At 40.2% G+C, this 24,133-nt stretch overlaps 2 protein-coding genes across 2 annotated transcripts in view; both read right to left on the bottom strand.

The window, feature by feature from the left end:
• Nucleotides 1-24,133, bottom strand: part of LOC115114559 (acid-sensing ion channel 1C-like) — a 52,665-nt gene that overhangs the window by 7,974 nt on the left and 20,558 nt on the right. The window contains exons 2-6 of the mRNA XM_029642914.2: nucleotides 11,309-11,459; nucleotides 10,760-10,887; nucleotides 3,132-3,282; nucleotides 2,869-2,925; nucleotides 2,462-2,615 (exon numbers count right to left, since the gene is read on the bottom strand). Of these exons, the coding sequence (XP_029498774.1) occupies nucleotides 2,462-2,615; nucleotides 2,869-2,925; nucleotides 3,132-3,282; nucleotides 10,760-10,887; nucleotides 11,309-11,459 (641 nt within the window). The remainder of the gene's footprint in view (nucleotides 1-2,461; nucleotides 2,616-2,868; nucleotides 2,926-3,131; nucleotides 3,283-10,759; nucleotides 10,888-11,308; nucleotides 11,460-24,133) is intronic.
• LOC135565694 (acid-sensing ion channel 1C-like) lies at nucleotides 16,383-17,949 on the bottom strand. The gene is made up of 2 exons (XM_065013492.1): nucleotides 17,870-17,949; nucleotides 16,383-17,508 (listed from the first exon to the last, which is right to left on the bottom strand). Exon 2 carries the CDS (start codon nucleotides 17,486-17,488, stop codon nucleotides 16,817-16,819), a length of 672 nt encoding a protein of 223 aa, XP_064869564.1. The 5' UTR covers nucleotides 17,489-17,508; nucleotides 17,870-17,949; the 3' UTR covers nucleotides 16,383-16,816.

The following is a 24,133-nucleotide window of genomic DNA, read 5'->3' as shown; positions in this document are numbered from 1 at the left end:
TTACTTTATAACGTACATCTATCTTAGAGATACAATTGATTGATTTAATTGACTAATTCTGAGACATTTTGCATTAATTTACAATAAAGGTGAACGGTGGAGACCAATATCATACTTTTATTATGATTTCTTTTAATCAAAATGCAAACCTCTGATCGTTACGTCACTTACCGTAAAACTTCAATTAATAGCCAGGGTGATTATTTGCTTAAATCACTGAACACAACAAGCGCTTAATAGATAGAGACTTCTGTTTCCTTAATGTACACAGCTTTTGCTCATTTGCATACAGTTGGAGTCGGAAGTTAACATACACTAAATACATTTAAACTCAGTTTTTCACAATTCCTGACATTTAATCCTCGTAAAAAATCCCTGTCTTAGGTCAGTTAGGATCACCACTTTATTTTAAGAATGCGAAATGTCAGAATAATAGTAGAGAGAATGATTTCTTTCAGCTTTTATTTATTTCATCACATTCCCAGTGGCTCAGAAGTTTACATACACTCAATTAGTATTTGGTAGCATTGCCTTCAAATTGTTTAAATTGGGTCAAATGTGTTTAGTAGCCTTCCACAAGCTTTCCACAATAAGTTGAGTGAATTTTGGCCCATTCCTCCTGACAGAGCTGGTGTAACTGAGTCAGGTTTGTAGGCCTCCTTGCTCACACATGCTTTTTCAGCTCTGCCCACACATTTTCTATAGGACTGAGGTCAGGGCTTTGTGATGGCCACTCCAATACCCTGACTTTGTTGTCCTTAAGCCATTTTGCCACAACTTTGGAAGTTTGCTTGGGGTCATTGTCCATTTGGAAGACCCATTTGCGACCAAGCTTTAACTTCCTGACTGATGTCTTGAGATGTTGCTTCAATATATCCACATAATTTCCCCTCCTCATGATGCAATCTATTTTGTGAAGTGAACCAGTCCCTCCTGCAGCAAAGCACCCCCACAACATGATGCTGCCAACCCCGTGCTTCACGTTTGGGATATTGTTCTTCGGCTTGCAAGCCTCGCCATTTTCCTCCAAACATAACGATGGTCATTATGGCCAAACAGTTCTATTTTTGTTCTATCAGACCACAGGGCATTTCTCCAAAAAGTACGATATTTGTCCCCATGTGCAGTTGCAAATCGTAGTCTGTCTTTGTTATGGCAGTTTTGGAGCAGTGGCTTCTTCCTTGCTGAGCGGCCTATCAGGTTATGTCGATATAGGACTTGTTTTACTGTTTCCTCCAGCATTTTCACAAGGTCCATTGCTGTTGTTCTGGGATTGATTTGCACTTTTCACACTAAAGTACGTTCATCTCTAGGAGACAGAACACGTCTCCTTCCTGAGCGGTATGATGGCTGTGTGGTCCCATGGTGTTTATACTTACGTACTATCGTTTGTACGGATGAACGTGGTACCTTCAGGCGTTTGGAAATTGCTCCCAAGGATTAACCAGACTTGTGGAGGTTTACAATTTTTCATCTTAGGTCTTGGCTGATTTGTTTTGATTTTCCCATGATGTCAAGCAAAGAGGCACTGAGTTTGAAGGTAGGCCTTGAAATACATCCACAGGTACACCTCCAATTGACTCAAATCATGTCAATTAGCCTATCAGAAGCTTCTAAAGCCATGATATCATTTTCTGAAATTTTCCAAGCTGATTGAAAACACAGTCAACTTAGTGCATATAAACTCCTGACCCACTGGAATTGTGATACAGTGAATTACAAGTGAAATAATCTGTCTGTAAACAATTGTTGGAAAAATGACCTGTGTCATGCACAAAGTAGATGTCCTAACCGACTTGCCAAAACTATAGTTTGTGGAGTGGTTGAAAAACGAGTTTTAATGACTCCAACCTAAGTGTATGTAGCCTTTCGACTTCAACTGTAGTTCATTGTTTAAGTCCACTTCCAGTATTTTAATACATTTGTTTATTTCCTGCACTAATATGTTATCATTTAAGCATTGTGTTACATGTCTTCTCTTTAAGTATACCTCTTTTAAAATAAAATAAAACTTCCTTGACAGAATAATTATTCTCCTCTTTGACTGTGCATTTTCGTCAGTTCTTACTTTTGCCACTAGAGCGTAATCCGCAACTGGAGCATGATTTCTGGGGGTCCGTACTCCCGAAGTTGTTAGCTGTTTTTATGCTAGCCAGCTAGCTAGCAGTTCTCAGCTGTTAGCAGCCAATGGCTGTCAATTTCTTAATGGCAATAAAAACAGATGATTGCCATATTTTTTCAGAGTCATTACTTAATTATTTAATGCAACAAATCTCACGTTAAACCTAGTAAACAATTCATGGTAAAATTGGAAACAATTAATTTAGACCCAGCGTTTATTTGAAACAGTCATTTATTTGCTGAAATGTGTACCATTGCCGACTATTAAAAGGGACAGGCGGCTATTTGAGACTAAATCAATTTGAAGTTGTTAACTCACTGTAACTATCCAGATACTTACCCGATGTACTGTTCAGTTTTGTTGAATTTCTTGGCCAGATATTTGGCAGAGGCTTTACTGGGTATTTTCACCATGGACAGCTCTTTGCCATAGCGTGTCATGCTGCAGGGTGTCTCACACACACAGTAGTCGTTGTCTTTCTCTACCAAGAAGTCTGTGGGGGATGACAATAGAATGGGAGTCCTGGGCCCAATTCACTACAGGCCCCATGATAAAAGGTAGTACAATTGAAAAGAAGCTGCAAAAACAACTTTGCTGCTCAGCAGTTCCTTATTTCAAAATGCTGTATTGTATAAACGCTTTCGTACTCATATCTCAAACTAAAATATTGTTTGGTGTATCTACTGATCAGTGATAACTGGTTCATATTCCTAATCCTTATTACATTACCATTGTTTCTGCCTTACCTAAAGCTGGGTCTGCACAGTCTTTGTACTGCTCTGGTGTGCATACTGTTGAGGTCCCTATTCAACACGTCAGAGAGAGAGAGAGAGAGAGAGCGGGAGAGAGAGAGAGAGAGAGAGAGAGAGAGAGAGAGAGGGGCAAAACAAAAATGTAATGTTAACATAACTACATATTCCTATGAATAACAACAACAACACAGAAAACATTATTAATCATATTCCATTGAGGAACTATGTGACGGTCAAGCCAAGATGTGTGTGAGTACCAGGCATGTGGACCATCCTGCAGTTACAGTTCTCCACCAGGTAGCGTGTCTCGCAGTCGATGCGGCAGGCTGTGATGCTGTACGTGGAGAAGAACTCAGAGTCGATGGGAGTGGACTTGCAGTCTCCCCATGGGGGAGGGAGGTACTGAAGCTGCGACAGAACAGAGCATAGATTTCCCCTCAGTATGTTGGCCACTTTCAACAACATCTAGTCAAGCCCAGCAGGAAATCCAAAATAAAAGTGCACACAAGCAGACAAAAAAACAAACATATGTATTGAACATTTAATAAGGGAACATAATTAAATAAAGACATGTTTTCTGGCTTCTGTTCACATCTATAAGAATATTCCACACAGACAACGGTGTAACTGATAAACACAGCTCACAGAAAGCAACAAGCAGACACCATGCAGAAAATCAGTGATGCAGGTCAGGTCTAGTCCTGAAAGTTTACATACACTTAGGTTGGAGTCATTAAAACTTGTTGGAGACAAAGATCGTACTTTTTGGAGAAATGTCATGTGGTCTGATGAAACAAAAATAGAACTGTTTGGCCATAACAACCATCTTTATGTTTGGAGGTTAAAGGGGGAGGCTTTGCAAGCTAAAGAACACCATCTCAACCGTGAAGCACGGGGTTGGCAGCGTCATGCTGTGGGGGTGCTTTGCTGCAGGACGGACTGGTTCACGTCACAAAATAGATGGCATCACGAGGAAGGACAATGATGTGGATATATTGAAGCAACATCTCAAGACATCAGTCAGGAAGTTAAAACTTGGTCGCAAATGGATCTTCCAAATGGACAATGACCCCAAGCTTACTTCCAAAGTTGTGGCAAATGGCTTAAGGACAACAAAGTCAGGGTATTGGAGTGGCCATCACAAAGCCCTGACTTCAATCAAATAGAACATTTGTGGGCAAAACTGAAAAGGCGTGTGCGAGCAAGGAGGCCTACAAACCTGACTCTGAGCTCTGTCAGGAGGAATGGGCCAAAATTCACTCAACTTATTGTGGAAAGCTTGTGGAAGGCTACACGAAACGTTTGACCCAAGCTAAACAACTTGAAGGCAATGCTACCCGATACTAATTGAGTGTATGTAAACTTCTGACCCACTGGGAATGTGATGAAAGAAATAAAAGCTGAAATAAATCATTCTCTCTACTATTATTCTGACATTACACAATAAAGTGGTGATCCTAACTGGCCTAAGACAGGGAATTCTACTAGGATTAAATGTCAGGAATTGTGAAAAACTGAGTTTAAATGTATTTGGCTAAGGTGTATGTAAACTTCCCACTTCAACTGTATTTGTGTATGTACCAACATTCAGAGAAGCACATAGCCCATTGGACATAACAGATAACTGAAAAAGACCTTGGTGTGGCTTAGAGATTTTCCGAACTTCTCAATCATTTTCCCCAAATCTACCCTTGACCGTCTCTTGCGTCTGCATGCATTGGAAGACTGAGTGTGACAGATACAGAGTGCCAGTAAGTCATGAAGTGACTTGAAATGGAATACTTGATTCATTCTTTATGGAACTTGATTGCCAGGCTACAGCCTCTCATAAACATTATCCATGTAGGAAATAAAACCCCAGAGAAAATAACAGGCCCTCTAGACATTAAACATTAAACACTCATTATCCAGTCTTTGTCTTCATACAAGCTGTTGAATATGGTGCAACCAATATTATTTTGCAGTTACAGTATGTTTATTTGTTTTGTTGTTTTTGTGCTTTGCATTTGAATGTTGCATACTCCTGGGATCCTCTGAATCTGGTTAATGTCTCCTAGGACTTTACTCTGGGAGGGTAATAGAACCACATTAAACACAACGATTGGCTAACAGAAGGCATTAGCCAGATGTAGATTATCCCAGCAATATACAACATTCAAATGCAAAGTCCAAAAACAACAAAACAAACTAAACATAACTGCACAATAATATTGGTTGCACCATATACACAACAGCTTTTATGAAGACAAAGACTGGATAATGAGTGTTTAATGTGTTAGCTGGAAAGGATAACATTATGTGCTGATATTCTATAGTGATGGTAGTTATGAAGAGACATAAGACAGAGATGAACCAGGAAGTGACAGTCGTTGAAATGAGGTCACTACAGCCACATGCAGGGAGGTGATTCGTCCATTCCATCATGAAGACTTGATCGGTAATGAGATTGGGAGGTTTGCTATGTACGCTACTGTACATATGGTATGCTACAGTACGCTACGTTAAGCTACAGTACACTACGGTATGCTATGGTACACTACGGTATGCTATGGTACACTACGGTATGCTATGGTACACTACGGTATGCTATGGTACACTACGGTATGCTATGGTATGCCACCCGCTGCACTTGGGAGGAAACTAACGTTTGGAAGCCTGGGGTTACAGTTGGCCGAGGGCTTCCACCCCAAAACCCATCTAGTGTGGGAGAGGAGGCTCTGAACCTTTACTCAGGCCTCATAGGACTTCTCATTTAGGGGAGGGACCAGTGAACACGTCACCAACAACAGAGAGCAGCAACAGTGATGCAACGGACAGCATCTGTCAAAGCCCTTTGTTTGGCTCTCAGATATACAGTAAGCAGCCAGCCAGTCAACCTTCATCTTACTGAGCCCCAAAACAGCTGAGCCCATGTCTGAGGACACAAACCCAAAACTGGTTCAGAAACATACATTTCTTTTCATTTCAGCCATCTCTCAATAATTGTTCTCGGCCACTTGAAGCTCGATTGTTGGTAAAAATAGTGTTCCAAATTTCCACCCCAAGTTATTATACTGTATTTGCTTGCTGCAGAATGAAGTTGTCCTTTATTTAGTTCAGACATTTCTTCCACTGACATTGGGAGACCTGTTTGTATCATGTGGTTGAAGTGAGGCAGATTTGAGTGGTTCTGGTGAATGGAAGTATAATCATATATTGATATAATGATCAATCCCTCCGAAAAGGGTTTGAAAAGCATGAAATAATCAAAAGAATATGGGGTTAAACATTTTTAGCAATCAATTTGGATTCATTTGAGATGGTGTTACTAGTATGGTTATTATAATATTTTTTTGAACCTTTATTTAACTAGGCAAGTCAGTTACGTAAAAAATCTTATTTACATTGACGGCCTACCCTGGCCAAACCCTGCCCTAATCCGGACAGGGCTGGGTCAATTGTGCGCCGCCCTATAGGACTCTTGATCATGGCCGGTTGTGATACAGCCCGAGATTGAACCAGGGATTGAACCATAGCACTGAGATGCAGTGCCTTAGACCGCTGCACCACTCAAGAGCCTATGATAGATGATTCCTATCAGATTTAAATGGCACACTAATCAATTCAGTACAATTATTATAAATGAATTGCTCTAGTCATAAGAGCAGATGAATTTACATATCACCTTATATATCTACTCACAGCTACTTTACAAGGGAAGTCGATTGAATTCAGAATTCAGTGTTGTTGGGATTGTTGTGTCCAATTGTCTGTTTTAGAGATGCACTGCACCGATAACCCTATGTTGTTCTGTTGAATATGGCGTGAGGGGGTTTGAAGAGACTTGTGACTTGTACCAAATAATATCTTCTCTGGGATCAAAGGCTTTTTTGAATAACTTGTGGTTCAAGGTGTAATTCTAGGTATTATAATTAATTTCTGATGAGTTTGTAACTCATTCAGTAGGAAAAGTGCCACAAACCCCTACTCAAGAGAAACTGAGTTCTGACACCTAATGAGATTTGTATCTTCAATGGGTGTATAAAATGTGACATTGTGACATCAGTGACACTTTGCTGAGGTCCTTTATAATAAAGTGGTTGCCAAAGAAAATATCTATCAAAAGATCACAGCTGTATTTCACTGTCCTGTCACTGTTTTCAAACCACAGGATTTCACGAGCTGCAGCCTGAGTGGCATGTTATTGCAATAGATTTTATTAGATTTTATTTTATGGACAAAAAACAATGTGCAATGCAGGGCTAGCTCTAGCCTTTTGGGGGCCCTAAGCAGGTTTTGTTGGGGGGCCCCCACCTTGCGGAAAAACATTTTAGTGGCCCCCTCTTGAGAAAATTTCAATTCTCCACATTTTGCCATGGGCCATAGAGAAAATGTTGTAGTTTTAAAGCAAGTGTTCTGCTATTCTCTACATTTTGCAATGGGGAGAGAAAACTGCAATATTATAACATTTCATTCAATTCTACTCATTATGCCATGGGGCAGAGAAAATTATTTAGCAGTTTTAGAGCAAATTTCCTGAATTTCTACCGATTTTGACATGGGCTTGAGCGGAATATTTGCAGTTTTAATTCACATTTCCTGCAATACAACACATTTTGTAATTTCTTATGCCATGTTAATATGATATCTGAGTGAGAATGACCAAAAAAATCTATGGGGGCCCCTGGAGGTCAGGGCCCCTAGGCACGTGCCCTGTGTGCCCGGTCAGTATTTAGCCATGATTACTGCAGGTTTAGATAGCTGGCTAGACTAACTACCAATCTAAAAGTTGTTCGCAAACATGGCTAATTGAGTGACTGTCAGTGACAGACTTAACAAGAGAAAAACTGCTGATGCACAAACAAATTCTGAAGTTACACCTGGTGTATTCTACTATTCTTACTCTCAATAGAGTCCATTGAGACCGTCTATGTCACTTATGCGTGGAACCGGTGCTGGTGCACTGTTTGTAATACTATTTTCTATCCTCTTTAAATGATTATGCCATAGTAGAAAACATTCCTTCGACACATTTTGATTTGTCTGGGTTTTGATGTGAAAAACAATGTGGGTATTATGGACATGCACCTGTTCTATTATTGAAGGAAGTGTTGGGTGCTAAACTCGAAAGAACACTGCGAAGAGAGTCTATTAACGTGACCTATGGATCTGGCAAACAGACCATTGTGACCACATGGAATACACATGGAATACAGACTTATTAGAGACATATTAAAATGACTCCCGTGGTCCTGAAATCTGCCCTAATGGAAGACTACATTGATTTTAATATTCGTGTCTGACAACTGGATAATGGATACTATACTGAACAGAAGTATAAACGCAACATGCAACAACTTCAAAGATTTTACAGTTCATATAAGAGTTACAGTTCATATAAGGAAATCAGTCAATTTAAATATATTAATTAGGCACTAATCTATGGATTTCACATGAATGGGAAGACAGATACGTATCTGTTAGTCACAGATACCTTTAAAAAAGGTAGGGGCGTGGATCAGAAAACTAGGAAGTATCTGGTGCGACCACCATTTGCCTCATGCAGCGCAACACATCTCCTTCAGATAGAGTTGATCATTCTGTCGATTGTGGCCTGTGGAATTCTGCCCCACTCCTTTTCAATGGCTGTGCGAAGTTGTTGGATATTGGCGGGAACTGGAACACACTGTCATACATGTCGGTCCAGAGCATCCCAACAGGCTCAATGAGTGACATGTCTGGTGAGTATGCCGGCATTTTCAGCTTCCAGGAATTGTGTACAGATCCTTGCTACATAAGGCCATGAGGTGATGGTGGCGGATGAATGGCAAGATAATGGGCCTCAGGATCTCGTCACAGTGTCTCTGTGCATTCAAATTGCCATCGATAAAATGTAATTGTGTTCATTGTCCTTAGCTTATTCCTGCCTATACCATAACCTCACTGCCACCTTGGGGCACTTCTTTCACAATGTTGACATCAGCAAACTGCTTGCCCACACAACACCATACACGTGGTCTACGGTTGTGAGACCGGTTGTACATACTGCCAAATTCTCCAAAACAACGGAGGCGGCTTATTGTAGAGAAATGACCATGAATATCTCTGGAAACTGCACTGGAGGACATTCCTGCAGTTAACATTCCTGCAGTGCTCCCGAGTGGCGCAGTGGTCTAAGGCACTGCATCTCAGTGCAAGAGGCTTGGGAGTGATTGGGAGTCCCATAGGGGGTGGCGCACAATTTGCCCAGTGTCGCCGGGGTAGGCCGTTTTTGTAAATAAGAATTTGTTCTTAACTGACTTGCCTAGTTATATATATTTTTTTAATTAAAACGTGCCAATTGCACGCTCCCTCAAAACTTTTGAAATCTGTGGCATTGAGTTGTGTGACAAAATTGCACATTTTAGAGTGGCCTATTATTTTTCCCAGCAGAAGGTGCACATGTGTAATGATCATGCTGTTTAATTAGCTGCTTGATATGCCACACCTGTCAGGGAGATGTACTATCTTTGCAAAGGGAAAATGCTCACTATCAGGGATGTAAACAAATTTGTGCTAGAAATTTGAGAGAAATAAGCTCTTTGCGCTTATGGAAATTTGGTAGGATCTTTTATTTCAGCTCATGAAACATTGTACCAACACCAACACAATACTTGTGGCGTTTATATTTTTGTTCAGTGTAGATGTTGCTGCTCCGTTACGACTGTTCACAGTGCCCAATACATATAGGCTACTGTATAGGACTGTGGTTACAGGCACTGTCTGTAGCCTATAGCTAGGTCTTTTTTTCCATCTGAAATGTATCCATACAATGTAAATGAAATCCTCTGGAAATATTTTTGATTCAATGTACCAGATGCTCCATCATTCATGATTTGTATTTATTTAGCATGTGGAATTGATTTGAACGAGAGAGAGAGCATCTGAAGCAATGACATTTCTGCTGAATTCTGTGCTAATCTTGGGAGGCATTTCTGACTACACTTCAGTCACAGCCGGTAATTCACAAAGCTTAATGATTTTGTTGGTCCTCTCTTACTCAAAGTCATGATAATTGTGGTACCATTGCCTTTTCGTTACACCACAAAATGTAACTCTATTGTTCTTTGTATTTTATGAAATGCAAACCAAAGTCTCCCGAATGTTATTTTTCTCTCTACATAGTATTATTATGCATGACTAAATCCAATCTATGTACACATGTAGGATCTTAATTTGAGCCAGTTTGCTACAGCAGGAAAATAATCCTGCATCAACAGGAAATGTGAATTATTATGTGGATTATAATTCATTTATACGTTTTTCATAAGGGAAAATCAAAAATGACAAACCTCAGAAGCCTGCATTGCAGGAACGTCTTCATGCAACAGGGTGATCAAATTAAGATCTTACATCTGTAGCATATATTATGCTATTGTTCTCTATCAAACTGGTATCAGCGACAGCAAGATTATATGGAAAATATACCTTTGAGCTGTCAGAGATTGCGTGTGAACTGCCTGGGGTACTGTAGCTCTGGCCACCAATAACAGTGTAAATACATTTACAGGCAATGTCTGCTTTGTACATCCAATCTGTCTCTCCTTCTGTATTCCTTGTTGGATACATACTAGGTAGCAAATATTATATTGTTACTACTTCAGTTCAGAATCATTAGACGGTTTCTGTTCAGATTTAGCGATTGTGCTGGTCGCATGTTATTACGTGCATTATACAATAAGATAAACAGAATATATTTTTCTCCAGGCTCTGAGACACAGATGTAGAGCCAATGACAGGAGAAGGAAGAAGGGTTGGGGCTTTGGATAAAAACACAGACAAAAGCAGAGCGAGAGGAGGATTGAAGTAGAAAAAAAGGAAGGAAGGAAGGGATAGGTGTTTGTGCAAAAGGCTAAGCAGTATGTACCAGTTGCTGCTGACATGACACAAAAGTTTGAAAACCAGGGGCCACACCAAATCCCAGCTGGTCAATGAAGGGAGGTTCATCCTGGCTGTGAATCTGAACCTTGATGCCTGCTTCGTACGAGGTCTCATCTGTGGATACATACAACAGCAGGCTAGAGAATGTAACAACAGAAACCTCTGCTGATCGGTGTTCCCTGGTCAGAGACATTGCTTGTTGTGTTGGGAATGAGATATGTGTCTTTACTGGATATTGGACATCTGTTGTGATAAAGCCACGTGTTGATAATGCAGTGCTAAGAATGAACTATTTTTCCCAGGACGGAGACAATAAATGTTGTGTTGGATAAGTTGTTAAACTATATGTTGTTGTAATAGTGTACAGGTCAAATTCAGCACTAGGAAGGAACCTTGAATGAATGCATGTCAGTCGGCTGGTTGATTTGTAAAGTTCATTCTACCAATGTCCCAAAATCCAAAGTCATTATTGTATTTATGGACAGATCAGTTATTGTGGTACTAATTAAGTGGTGTCATACCACTGGGTGCTCACCTGTCTCTCCCCAAACAGGTAAGTATTCATCTTGTTGGATATCTAACATGATCTCCAGCCCATTTCCTGTCCCGCCTTTCAACGTTGTCAACATCGGGTTGCCATCCAATCCAGAGTTGAACGTGTAGCATTTTCCGTACCGCGTGTAAATCTGCAAGAAGAAGAAGAAGGTACATGACATTAACTCAATGCAACAACATTGTTTTGACATAGCGACAACACAGACAGTAAACAGCACAGTCACTTTGAGCAATGGTTGCTCTCTGTGTAGACCAATGTAAACTGCGGTTGGGGATAGGGTTGCTGGGCAGGAAAGCTTTGCAGGTAATTATCTGAGAAAACACTGAACCAAACAAGATACTAGAATGATGAATGAATAAATAAATTAACACCTCTACTGTGGCAACTGGCAATCTTTACCCAGACCCATTTTTTAAAATTTCCCCTGAGTAATTTAGATACTTCTTTAGGATGTATTTTCCATTCAAACTGAAAGTTCTAGTTAATCCAAAGCAATATAGCCAAAACCCAACCTCTTCCATCCCACAAAACACTAAATTAGATTGTTCAAATACAATTTATATTAGGAAGTGTCTTATAGACCCCTTCGAAAGCATTAACTTGTACCAATGTATCTCAATGGTAATCTATAGATGTAGAATCTTAATTGGATCACCCTTTTGCAGGATAACATTTCCAGGAAATGTACAACTTGCAGTAGATGTAATGTTTTAAAAGGCTTCTGAAGCATGTCATTTTCACTTTGAAATTTCAGACTTGACTTTCCCTTAAGAAAATGTATCAACCCCTACAAAATATTATAATCCACATAATAATTCACATTTCCTGTTGCTGCAGGATTGTTTTCCTGCTGTACAAACTGGCTCAAATTAAGATTCTACATCTGTACAGAAATTGGATTCAGTAATGCATAATAACATGTAGTGAGAAAAATAACACTGACTGGTTGGCTTTTCATAAAATACAAAGAACAATGGCAAGCTGTTGTCAAATTCCTTTTGTATAAAAGTAAATCCATTTCCTTTGAGTGTGAAAATAATATTTTGTGGTGTAACAGAAAGGCAATGGTAGCAGACTCTGAGTAAGAGAGAACAAAATAAATAATTAAGCTTTGTGAATTACAAGCCATGATTTAGGTGTATTAAGAATTGGCTCCCAAGAGCAGCACAGAAGTCAGCAGAAATTCCACTGCTTCAAATTGCTGTAGCAAACTGTCTCAAATTAAGATCCTACATCAGTACTATTAAGTATTGGTACAGACAAAATTTAGCCTGCAGCAAATAGCCAGCTGGTTTAACTGATTCAGAGATATACAGTGCTGATATTCCAGTATAGCACCACCATGTTCTTTTAGCACCATCTCTCACACATTTCATATTGACGTTCCATTTTTATTTTTATTTTTTATTTTTACAAATTCTCTCAGATGGGCGATTTTGCTTTCATTTGTGCCAGCAGAGCAGAAATAATCATTAGGAGCCTCTTAGAATGCTGAATCTGATTTTGCATAACTGACACACGTGGCTGGTGAGCTATAACTTAAAACTAAAAGTTAAAATAGATAAAAGCGATAATGGCTTTAAATTCTCTATGCATTTTGCTGTGTAAGTGATTTAATTTCACCGAGGTGGAATTGATTGGTCATGCAGTGCTCTAAGGGTTTTATCTATACTGTCATACAGTTATCACCGACATGTACAGTGGGGGGAAAAAAGTATTTAGTCAGCCACCAATTGTGCAAGTTCTCCCACTTAAAAAGATGAGAGAGGCCTGTAATTTTCATCATAGGTACACTTCAACTATGACAGACAAAATGACAACAAAAAAATCCAGAAAATCACATTGTAGGATTTTTTATGAATTTATTTGCAAATTATGTTGGAGAATAAGTATTTGGTCAATAACAAAAGTTTATCTCAATACTTTGTTATATACCCTTTGTTGGCAATGACAGAGGTCAAACGTTTTCTGTAAGTCTTCACAAGGTTTTCACACACTGTTGCTGGTATTTTGGCCCATTCCTCCATGCAGATCTCCTCTAGGGCAGTGATGTTTTGGGGGTGTTGCTGGGCAACACGGACTTTCAACTCCCTCCAAAGATTTTCTATGGGGTTGAGATCTGGAGACTTGCTAGCCCACCCAGGACCTTAAAATGCTTCTTACAAAGCCACTCCTTTGTTGTCCGGGCGGTGTGTTTGGGATCATTGTCATGCTGAAAGACCCAGCCACGTTTCATCTTCAATGCCCTTGCTGATGGAAGGAGGTTTTCACTCAAAATCTCACGATACATGGCCCCATTCATTCTTTCCTTTACACGGATCAGTCGTCCTGGTCCCTTTGCAGAAAAACAGCCCCAAAGCATGATGTTTCCACCCCCATGCTTCACAGTAGGTATGGTGTTGTTTGGATGCAACTCAGCATTCTTTGTCCTCCAAACAAGACGAGTTGAGTTTTTACCAAAAAGTTCTATTTTGGTTTAATCTGACCATATGACATTCTCCCAATCTTCTTCTGGATCATCCAAATGCTCTCTAGCAAACTTCAAATGGGCCTGGACATGTACTGGCTTAAGCAGGGGGACACGTCTGGCACTGCAGCTTTTGAGTTCCTGGCGGCGTAGTGTGTTACTGATGGTAGGCTTTGTTACTTTGGTCCCAGCTCTCTGCAGGTCATTCACTAGGTCCCCCCGTGTGGTTCTGGGATTTTTGCTCACCGTTCTTGTGATCATTTTGACCCCACGGGGTGAGATCTTGCGTGGAGCCCCAGATCGAGGGAGATTATCAGTGGTCTTGTATGTCTTCCATTTCCTAATAATTGCTCCCACAGTTGATTTCTTCAAACCAAGCTGCTTACCTATTGCAGATTCCGTCTTCCCAGCCTGGTGCAGGTCTACAATTTTGTTTCTGGTGTCCTTTGACAGCTCTTTGGTCTTGGCCATAGTGGAGTTTGGAGTGTGACTGTTTGACGTTGAGGACAGGTGTCTTTTATACTGATAACAAGTTCAAACAGGTGCCATTAATACAGGTAAAAAGTGGAGGACAGAGGAGCCTCTTAAAGAAGAAGTTACAGGTCTGTGAGAGCCAGAAATCTTGCTTGTTTGTAGGTGACCAAATACTTATTTTCAAATAAATTCAAATAAATTGCAAATAAATTCATTAAAAATCCTACAATGTGATTTTCTGGATTTTTTTTCTCATTTTGTCTGTCATACTTGAAGTGTACCTATGATAAAAAATTACAGGCCTATCTCATCTTTTTAAGTGGGAGAACTTGCACAATTGGTGGCTGACTAAATACTTTTTTGCCCCACTGTATATTCATAACCACAGGACAGGTGATACATCAGTAAGGTACTGTATGGGCACAATTATCCATGACAGTGTTCATACACATGGGTATATTACACATCCAAGATCATGGCACGAAACCCGCTTGCGTCTGCCTGCTCTCTCAGGTGGTGATTAATTCAGCAACAGGGCTTGTCTTGACCATGCTAGTGTCTGTAAGTGGCTATTAAATACTGACATATTATGCCCCAGCTCAAATCAAATGGTAGTTGGCATTGTGAAAGGATTAAATAGTGGGGATTTATCCATCATAAGGCCTTATTCGTTTGATGAGAAAAAATACTCCCAACAAACAGGTGTACCATGTAAAAGGTACACCTGTTTGTTGGGAGTATTTTTTCTGGCTTAATACTCTGGTCCCACAGATATACATCAGAAGAGAAACAGGTAGCCCAGTACTCTGTAGCCATGGGCTACAGATTTCCCTTTCGATATCCATTGTGGTGAACGTTTTAGGGAGAGTGATGATGGGGAAGAGAGAGATGACTCTGACAGCGTAACAAAGCCTCTCTCTAGATATCAGTCAGGCTTCCATGTCCCGTCTTAGATAGACCAACATCGGCTCAGACGGACATGACGAGGATTCAGTTTCCTCTCTCCTCCTGTCCATAATGAGGCCCTCGGAGCAACTGGCCCCTGCACAAAATGGCAGCTGGAATTCAATGTTTTGTTGTTGTTGGTTTGACCTTTGAAAATGTGCTGGTTTAATATAAAATAATCCCTAGGATGAAGCTTTACAATGCCTCACAATGAAGTACCAAATCTTTGTGGAAAATCTCTTTGTCAAAGCTGTCAAAAGACGGAACCTAAAGAGAAAAGTCCTCCTTTAGATGGAATCTCATTAAATCCGATAAAACTTGAAATGACAGACGATAAAAATCTCTGGATCTGTCAGCTACTTAAACGCAAATCCCAAATTGTCTATTCATATTTTTTCTAAACCTGTGCTATTGATAAATTGGTCATGTCTACTAAGCAGTTGAATGTGACTAACAATGACATCCATTTTCTTTTCATGTCAAATTTAGCAGCAATCTGTTTGAAGAGTGCTAATAGCTTTGAGGTGAAATGATTGAGAGTAGCTGACTGTTATAATTATAGACCGGTGCATTCAGGGGCTTATTTTCACTGATAAGCCTAAAGCAATCCACCTCTCCGAGGAATAAGCTCATGAAATGGATGCACACAGTCAATAAACTTCCAGATATTTAATATGAGATGCAGAAACTTGAATTTTGTACATTTATAATGGTTGAATTATTGATGCCTTCATTAGTCTTCCCTGAAGCTGCCACTGTGGTTTGAATAGCAGTTACTAAAAGGATCATGTTTGGAGATGGAGACAATGTGAATGTGGTAGGATTCACTTTGTTATACCGTACCACTGCGGCTCTAAAATCATCTAGCGTGTTAACAATATGTAAAGAAATGGATCAATAACCTTCTCTAAACTGTATTTGGATGATTTGGATTCTTACAATTCACTGAACAACTATTATGTTTAATAGGCTCAAGAAAAGACTGCAATACTTTATGTGAAGGGTCCATAATAAATGTTTTATAAGGCATTTCTAAATCATTTCCAAACAGTTTGCGCACCATTTATTAATCATTACTCCCACATTTGAAAATCTTAGTAAGCTAATTATTCACAAATGTATATATATATATATATATATATATATATATCCTTAAATAGCCTATATTGTGTGCTTATTCTTTTACCAGGTACTGCTGGAATGTCTACCAATGGCATGACAATCTTCTTGTGAGAAATAACACTGGAGACTCCAAACATTTATAAAGTATTTATAAAGCATAAATAGCGCTCATTTTAGACTAGGGGCTGCAAAAGTACTTTACTAATGCTTAATAAATAGTGATCACACACTTTATAAATGCCTTATAAATGTTTTATAACAGACCCTTCAAATAAGTGTTACCAAAAAGACATGGCATGTTTACCAAGGACCAGACAAATCATCTGACTTGATACCAGCAGCTACCTTCAATCCTCCTGCCTAGAGATTACCTGCTAGAGTGAATATCATTCAAACACACCCTTGAATTAATTATCATTACCATGTACACAAAATGCCATCAACAACACCTCTCAAACATTGGTCTCTATATCTCTAGACTACGTTACTTTACATACAGTGGTGAAGTTCTGATGGGTGCAGTTCCCCCCCCGGAACCTGCATTCCAGCAACATGTCCTCCAGTTGGTGGCCCAGCCTGCCAATCATCTCAGTTGTGTTGACATGGTAATGTGGAGACGGGGTGTAGCCATTGAAGTCCAGCAGGTTGAGGAGGCTGTACTTGTGGTTGTCCCTCAGAAGAGCCAGGCTCCTCTCCATGACCGTGTGGTTCTGATGCATCAGGTCCATCCAGTAACCGCTGTGGTATAGGTCAGCCTTGGTCAGACTGGACACCCGGAACAGGTTGTGGTTGCAGAAGGTCACAGCCGGGAAGGACATGTTGTGAGCCCACACCATCTTGATCTTGGTGACGGCCGGGAAGGACATCAGGTAGAGGATGCGGTTCCAGGACCAGGTGAACAGGAGACCCATGCACACAAAGAAGGCCAGGAGCCAGAGGACCCGCTGGGGTAAGGTCTTGTCTGGGGAGAAGACAAACTTCAGCCCGTGGACCTTGGTCCTCCTCATGAAGGCTATGGTGATCTCCATCCATGACTGTTTCAGCATGCTCTTCTTCCTCCTTCCTGTTTTGTTCTGGATAGTGGTTTCCTGGGCATCGTTAGGTAGAGACCCCAGGCTGTTTAATTCTGATGTGGGGGCAGTTAACATCATGATCTCCGTCCAAAGGCAACCTGTAAGGTTCAAGCCAAAATACAGTCTTCTTAGGCAAGCTTTAGGGTTTTCATTTTGCATACAGTGGCTTCCTGGAAAATCATAATGGGTTTTCTGGTTGAACTGGTGTCATCAATTCCAGGAAAAAGTGAAAAAGAATATCCTTTTCGATGCTCCAGATAGACTCAGCTGTCCAGTACTTAGGCTTGATAACTTCACGATTTAATTCAAAAAATAAAATGGAATTACATTTTTTAAAGAGAAGATAACCAACACCAGTCTCTCATCAACAGATGGGTGTGATAATACTATGTTGCAGGTACAGGCATGTAGTTCAATTCCTGAAGCAATCAGTCACTTAGGAAATCTGTAAACACGTACCCCTGTTGCTCAGATGTTGTCTCTCTTTTTCTTCTTCACCTTCCTCTTCATCTCCACAATGAGACAATAGTTCTCCCAGTTTCCAGTGGTTTGTGCCTTTTGTGCGCAAGCTGCCTAGAAAGCTATTAACTCCTCCCTTTTGCTCAGCTGGAAGATATGCTTTTGTCTGTGGACTTGCAGCAGGAATATATAGCTACTTTCCCCCCTCACTCTCTTTTCTCTACAGTCGAATGGGAATAAGGTGGAGCCACTGAGTGAAATTGTTTTCCTCCAGTGATAGAATAGGCACAGATGCGAGGAGGGGAAGGGGAACGGTATTTCGAAAATACAAGCAAGAATACAGCAAAAAGTCCTATTGCAACAGGGAATGCCTTGGTTCCATTTCCATCTACTGCTACCTACACTCTGCTACAGTAGTGCTGCAACAGTAGCAGCTTGTTTACTGGGATCCATGACAACTGTATTATTGATAAACCAGAGAACAGTAAATCAGATACTAGCCAATATACATAAACTCAAATTACACCCTCAGAATTCTAGTTGAAAATCAATCAAATGCATTTATAAACTTTGATATATCAGTCTCAAGGGCTTTTACCGTAATCAGGCAGTATCAAATGTCACTTTTACCACTTGTTTTTGATTCTTTGGGTCTTAGACAGTTCTACATGTTAGTTTCACAAATAAAGTGCAATGCTGCCAAGGAACTCCTACACAATTAACAGATATGAAAGAAGCAGCTTTATTTTCATTGAATCAGAGCCTCTCAGAACCTCGAGAGCCAGCCAGGCAGAGGAAATTGGACCCAAGAGTATTGAGAGCCATGTCATTTTACGACATAATCAGCACAACACTTTTGCATGCGTGGTAGTTTTTCCCCACTGGAGTATAATAGACATAATATTCTGTTAATTGGGAAAAGTCCTACAGTATTTGTAGCAGATATTTATTGAGGGCTTAAAACACTGAGACAGATGTTCAAAGACTGCAGCAGAAACTCTCTTGAACTACCCAGTCACCTGTATCTAAGTGGTTACAAGTTGGGAGCATGTCATGCATTTGTTACTGCAATGGAGCAAACATATTTTAATACATTTTAAATCAAGTTTAGGGTGGTGGAGAGTGAGTCAAAGGGTTAGTTGAACCACACCTTGTTTCTAGGAAACCATACACAAAATCAACCATGTGACCAAACATCATTATATGGAGTCTGTGAAGGAAGAAACCACATGGACAAAGTGATACTCAATTTAGGTCCAAAAAACGAATTTTCACAAAGTCAAATGAAATGGTTAGGACATCTGCTTTGTGCATGACACAAGTAATTTTTCCAACAACTGTTTAAAGACAGGTTATTTCACTTATAATAATCACTGTATCACTATTCCTGTGGGTCAGAAGTTTACATACACTAAGTTGACTGTGCCTTTAAACAGCTTGGAAAATTCCATAAAATGATGTCATGGCTTTAGAAGCTTCTGCAGACCTCCACAAGTCTGGTTCATCCTTGGGAGCAATTTCCAAATGACTGAAGTGTCACGCCCTGGTCTTAGTATTTTGTGTTTTCTTTATTATTTTGGTCAGGCCAGGGTGTGACATGGGTTTATTATGTGGTGTGTTTAGTCTTGTTTTTTTGTGTAGGTATTGGGTTTGTGGTATAGTGGGGTTATCTAGGAAAGTCTATGGTTGCCTGAAGTGGTTCTCAATCAGAGGCAGGTGTTTATCGTTGTCTCTGATTGGGAACCATATTTAGGCAGCCATATTCTTTGAGTGTTTCGTGGGTGATTGTTCCTGTCTCTGTTACTGTGTTAGTTTGCACCAGTATAGGCTGTTTCGGTTTTCGTGTTACGTTTCTTGTTTTTGTATTGTTCGTGTTTATTCGTTATTAAACATGTATGAAAATTACCACGCTGCATTTTGGTCCGATCCTTGCTACACCTCTTCGTCAGAGGAGATAGAAGAAAACCGTAACATGAAGGTACCACATTCATCTGTACAAACAATAGTACGCAAGTATAAACACCATGGGACCACACTGTAGTCATACCGCTGAGGAAAGAGACGCATTCTGTCTCCGAGAGATTAACGTACTTTGTTGTGAAAAGTGCAAATCAATCCCAGAACAACAGCAAAGGACCCTGTGAAGATGCTGGAGGAAACAGGTACAAAATTATCTATATCCACAGTAAAACGAGTCCTAAGTCAACATAACCTGAAAGGCCGCTCAGCAAGGAAGAAGCCACTGCTCCAAAACCGCCATAACAAAGCCAGACTACGGTTTGCAACTGCACATGGGGACAAAGATTGTACGTTTTGGAGAAATGTCCTCTGGTCTGATGAAACAAAAATAGAAATGTTTGGCCATAATGACCATCGTTATGTTTGGAGGAAAAAGGGGGAGGTTTACAAGCCGAATAACACCATCCCAACCGTGGCAGCGTCATGTTGTGGTGGTGCTTTGCTGCAGGAGGGACTGGTGCACTTCACAAAATAGATGGCATCATTAGGATGGACAGTGATGTGGATATATTGAAGCAGCATCTCAAGACATCAGTCAGGAAGTTAAAGCTTGGTCGCAAATGGGTCTTCCAAATGGACATTGACCCCAAGCAAACTTCCAAAGTTGTGGCAAAATGGCTTAAGGACAACAAAGTCAAGGTATTGGAGTGGCCATCACAAAGCCCTGACCTCAGTCCTATAGAAAATTTGTCGGCAGAACTGAAAAAGCATGTGCGAGCAAGGAGGCCTACAAACTTGACTCAGTTACACCAGCTCTGTCAGGAGGAATGGGCCAAAATTCACCCAACTTATTGTGGGAAGCTTGTGGAAGGCTCCCCAAAACATTTCACCCAAGTTAAACAATTTAAAGGCAATGCTACCAAATACTAATTGAGTGTATGTAAACTTCTGACCCACTGAGAATGTGATGAAAGACATAAAAGCTCAAATAAATCATTCTCTCTACTATTATTCTGACATTTCACATTCTTAAAATAAAGTGGTGATCCTAACTGACCTAAGACAGGGACATTTTACTACGATTAAACGTCAGCATTTGTGAAAATCTGAGTTTAAATGTATTTGGCTAAAGTGTATGTAAACTTCTGACTTCAACTGTATATCTGAATGTAGGCATACATTTAAGATATACAGTACAATATACCACACTCCCATTCTATGAATTTAACTTTGATTTACCAGCAGGACACCATCCCCCACATACCCCAAGGCGACTCAACTTACCCTGTCCCTATGCTCAATTTACCCCATTCCCTGGGTAAATGGTGCCAACAAACCAACAAGCTACAGTCTTACAAAAAATGGTTCCAAAATGGTTCTCTGGTTGTACCCATAGGAGAACCCCTTTTGGTTCCACGTAGTGGCCTTTTCAGTTCCATGTAGAACCCTCTGTGGAAAGGGTCCTACGTGGAACCAAGAAGGGTTCTACCTGGAACCATAACAGGTTTTTCAAAGGTTTTCCTATGGGGATCTAGATAGCACCGTTCTTTCTATGAGTGTATGTTTTCAAAACAGTTAAATTGACATGAATTCTGTTTATTTCCAGAGATACACATTATCCTGAAATATATGTAGATATATCTGTCAGAAAAAATACTATATTTCCATTGATGTAGTGATGCTGAATGTAAAAATGGCTCAACATACCCCACAGCAAATAATCCTTAGATATACTTCTGTGACTTTCTCCTTGGAACCAGGTGTCTGTCTGTGTTTGTAATTTTGAGCTGATCATCCCTGTGGTGAGTGTGATACTGAAATAAAGCATCCATTTAATAGTAAAAGATGCCCATCTCCTATATTCATAAACAGGCAAGACTAATTCTTTAAACCATACTTTGTGGATTCCCCAAATCTCATTAAGCAAAAAGGCTGTGTCAATCCATAGTCCTGAATACTAAACAGGATATGATAAAATCTCTCCCGGTTAGGAGGGGAAGACTGGGTGAAGAGTTGACTGGAGTTTGAGGGCTTACAATAAATGTTTGTTGGAGCTATAAAACCATAAGCGATTTGAAGCACTGCCTAAATCTTTAGCTTCAATGACCTTTTTCTTGCACAGTCCAATAGAGTTCTTTTAACAAACACAAGTTCTTATCTGATCATTAAATGCCTGCCTGTGGTCTTGTCTAACCAGCTTTTTAATTACGCTTTCCCTCCCCGTTCTTTTTGCTTCAAGAAAAAAGTACACTTGAATATTTAACGAGCCCAGATTACATTTATTTCTCTGATAATTTTGTCTAAAAACAATTTGAATAAAAATGAATGGCATGAAAACATCTGTAGACTGAAGGTTGACTGACTACTGACTAGGGCTGATGCGGTGACCGTATTTACCGCCACCCTGTGGTCTCAAGTCATGAAGGCAGTCAAATTCCACATGACCTTTTAGTCACAGTAATTTGGCTTCTCCAAGCTCTGATGCTGCTGCTGGTCATTAGTAGCCTACCAAACTTGCTAACTGCCTGGTCCCTCTAATCACTCTGACATCAATGCAAATGTATTTGAAAATTGAATCAAATACTTCATGAGGGCTCATGAGCTTCTCAACATTTCTATAGGCTATGCCGGCTATTCCCAAACTGAATGCCTGTCGGGGGTGCGCCAAAAAAAAAATGTGATTCACATTTTCAAACATTTTTTCTCACCTGAGTAGCCTCGTTTCACTGCCTAAAATAAAATTAAACCATCTAGTGTTCAGCCAAATAACAACAAAATGTCAAATACAGGTAGCCTAGTCAAATGATTAACATCCAATCACATTAGCCGTTACACTCTCACGGGAATTCCACTAATTGTCCAAATGTAGCCAAACGTAGCTGCTGCTCATTCCGTTTGCTCGAAAATGTATAAATATGGAAATAAAGTAAGGCCCGCGTCCATAGAGACACATATCACCTCTACTGGTAGTACTGCTACAACCAGTACTATTACACCTGCACCTTTCGACGACACAAATTGTTCTGCTTTCACGAGCACATCCAATGCTAGCATGAGTAATTCTACATTTGTTGCTAGCCCAGCTAGCATGGGCACTGACAGTTGTGAATCTGATGCAGCTGAAGAGCTACTGCCCACTTACCCGGGAAAGCACCGAACAACAGATTGGACATTGGACCATTGAAGAGGCACAAATATGTTCACTTATATTGGGAGTAGTGCCTTTCCTCAGCCACAGTGTGTTATATGTGCAAAAGTACTTTCTCACAACTCGCCGAAACCATCACTCTTGCGCAGACATTTAGAAACAAAACATGCCAATTCTAAAAAATAAGCCACAGGAGTTTTTTTAGCAAGAATTAAGATGACTTTGGAGTAGTAAGACATGTATAAAAGCAACAGATATAAGAAGGGTCCAGAAGCATCTTATGGTGAGCTACTGAGTGGCTAGGACAGGCAAGCCCCATGCTATTGTGAAGGACTTCATTCTTCCTGCTGCCGCGGATATGGCTGGGACAATACAAACAACTGGATTCGTTATTCGTTTCATAACCTGCCTCTGTGAAAATTTAATTTAATCAGAAGCCACTGCCAGATTTCTGGATAGGGCTGTGCTCAGAGTTTCCTGCCTTGGCAAATCATGCTGTTAAGACACTGATGCCCTTTGCAACCACGTACCTATGTGAGAGTGGATTCTCGGCCCTCACAAGCATGAAAACTAAATACAGGCACAGACTGTGTGTGGAAAATTATTTAAGACTGAGGCTCTCTCCAATACAATACAACATTGCAGAGTTATGTGCATCCTATCAAGAACACCCTTCTCATTAACCTGTGGTGAGTTATTCACAATTTTCGATGAACAAATGAGGTTTTATATGTAAGATGGCTAAATAAAGAGTAACATTTTTGATTATAATTATATTATTATTTGTGCCGTGGTCTTATAAGGGCTCTTTATCACTTCCCACGAGCCGGGTTGTGACAAAATCTCTCACTCATTCTTATGTTTAATAAATTTATCGTATAGTGTGTAGGCTTACAATGATGGCAAAAAAACAAACATTTGAGAGTGCACTGACCCTTGTGCTAGAGGGTGTATGCAGCTGAAGGTTGAATGTTTGAAGGGTTACGGGACTATAAAAGTTTGTGAACCACTGGGCTATGCAATTGTGGGAGAAAACAGAGTGAAGCTGGTAATAAAATGAAGAGGATCCCATCAGCTTTCTATGGGCTAGGCCTACTATATTTATATCTCAGCTTTCCTAATATTAAGCACATTGCTTCTCTTTACAACAGGAGTGT

Source organism: Oncorhynchus nerka, linkage group LG9b (genome assembly GCF_034236695.1).
Source record: "Oncorhynchus nerka isolate Pitt River linkage group LG9b, Oner_Uvic_2.0, whole genome shotgun sequence".
In the NCBI taxonomy this organism is placed as follows: domain Eukaryota; kingdom Metazoa; phylum Chordata; class Actinopteri; order Salmoniformes; family Salmonidae; genus Oncorhynchus; species Oncorhynchus nerka.
This window is presented reverse-complemented; position numbering and strand designations above follow the sequence as displayed.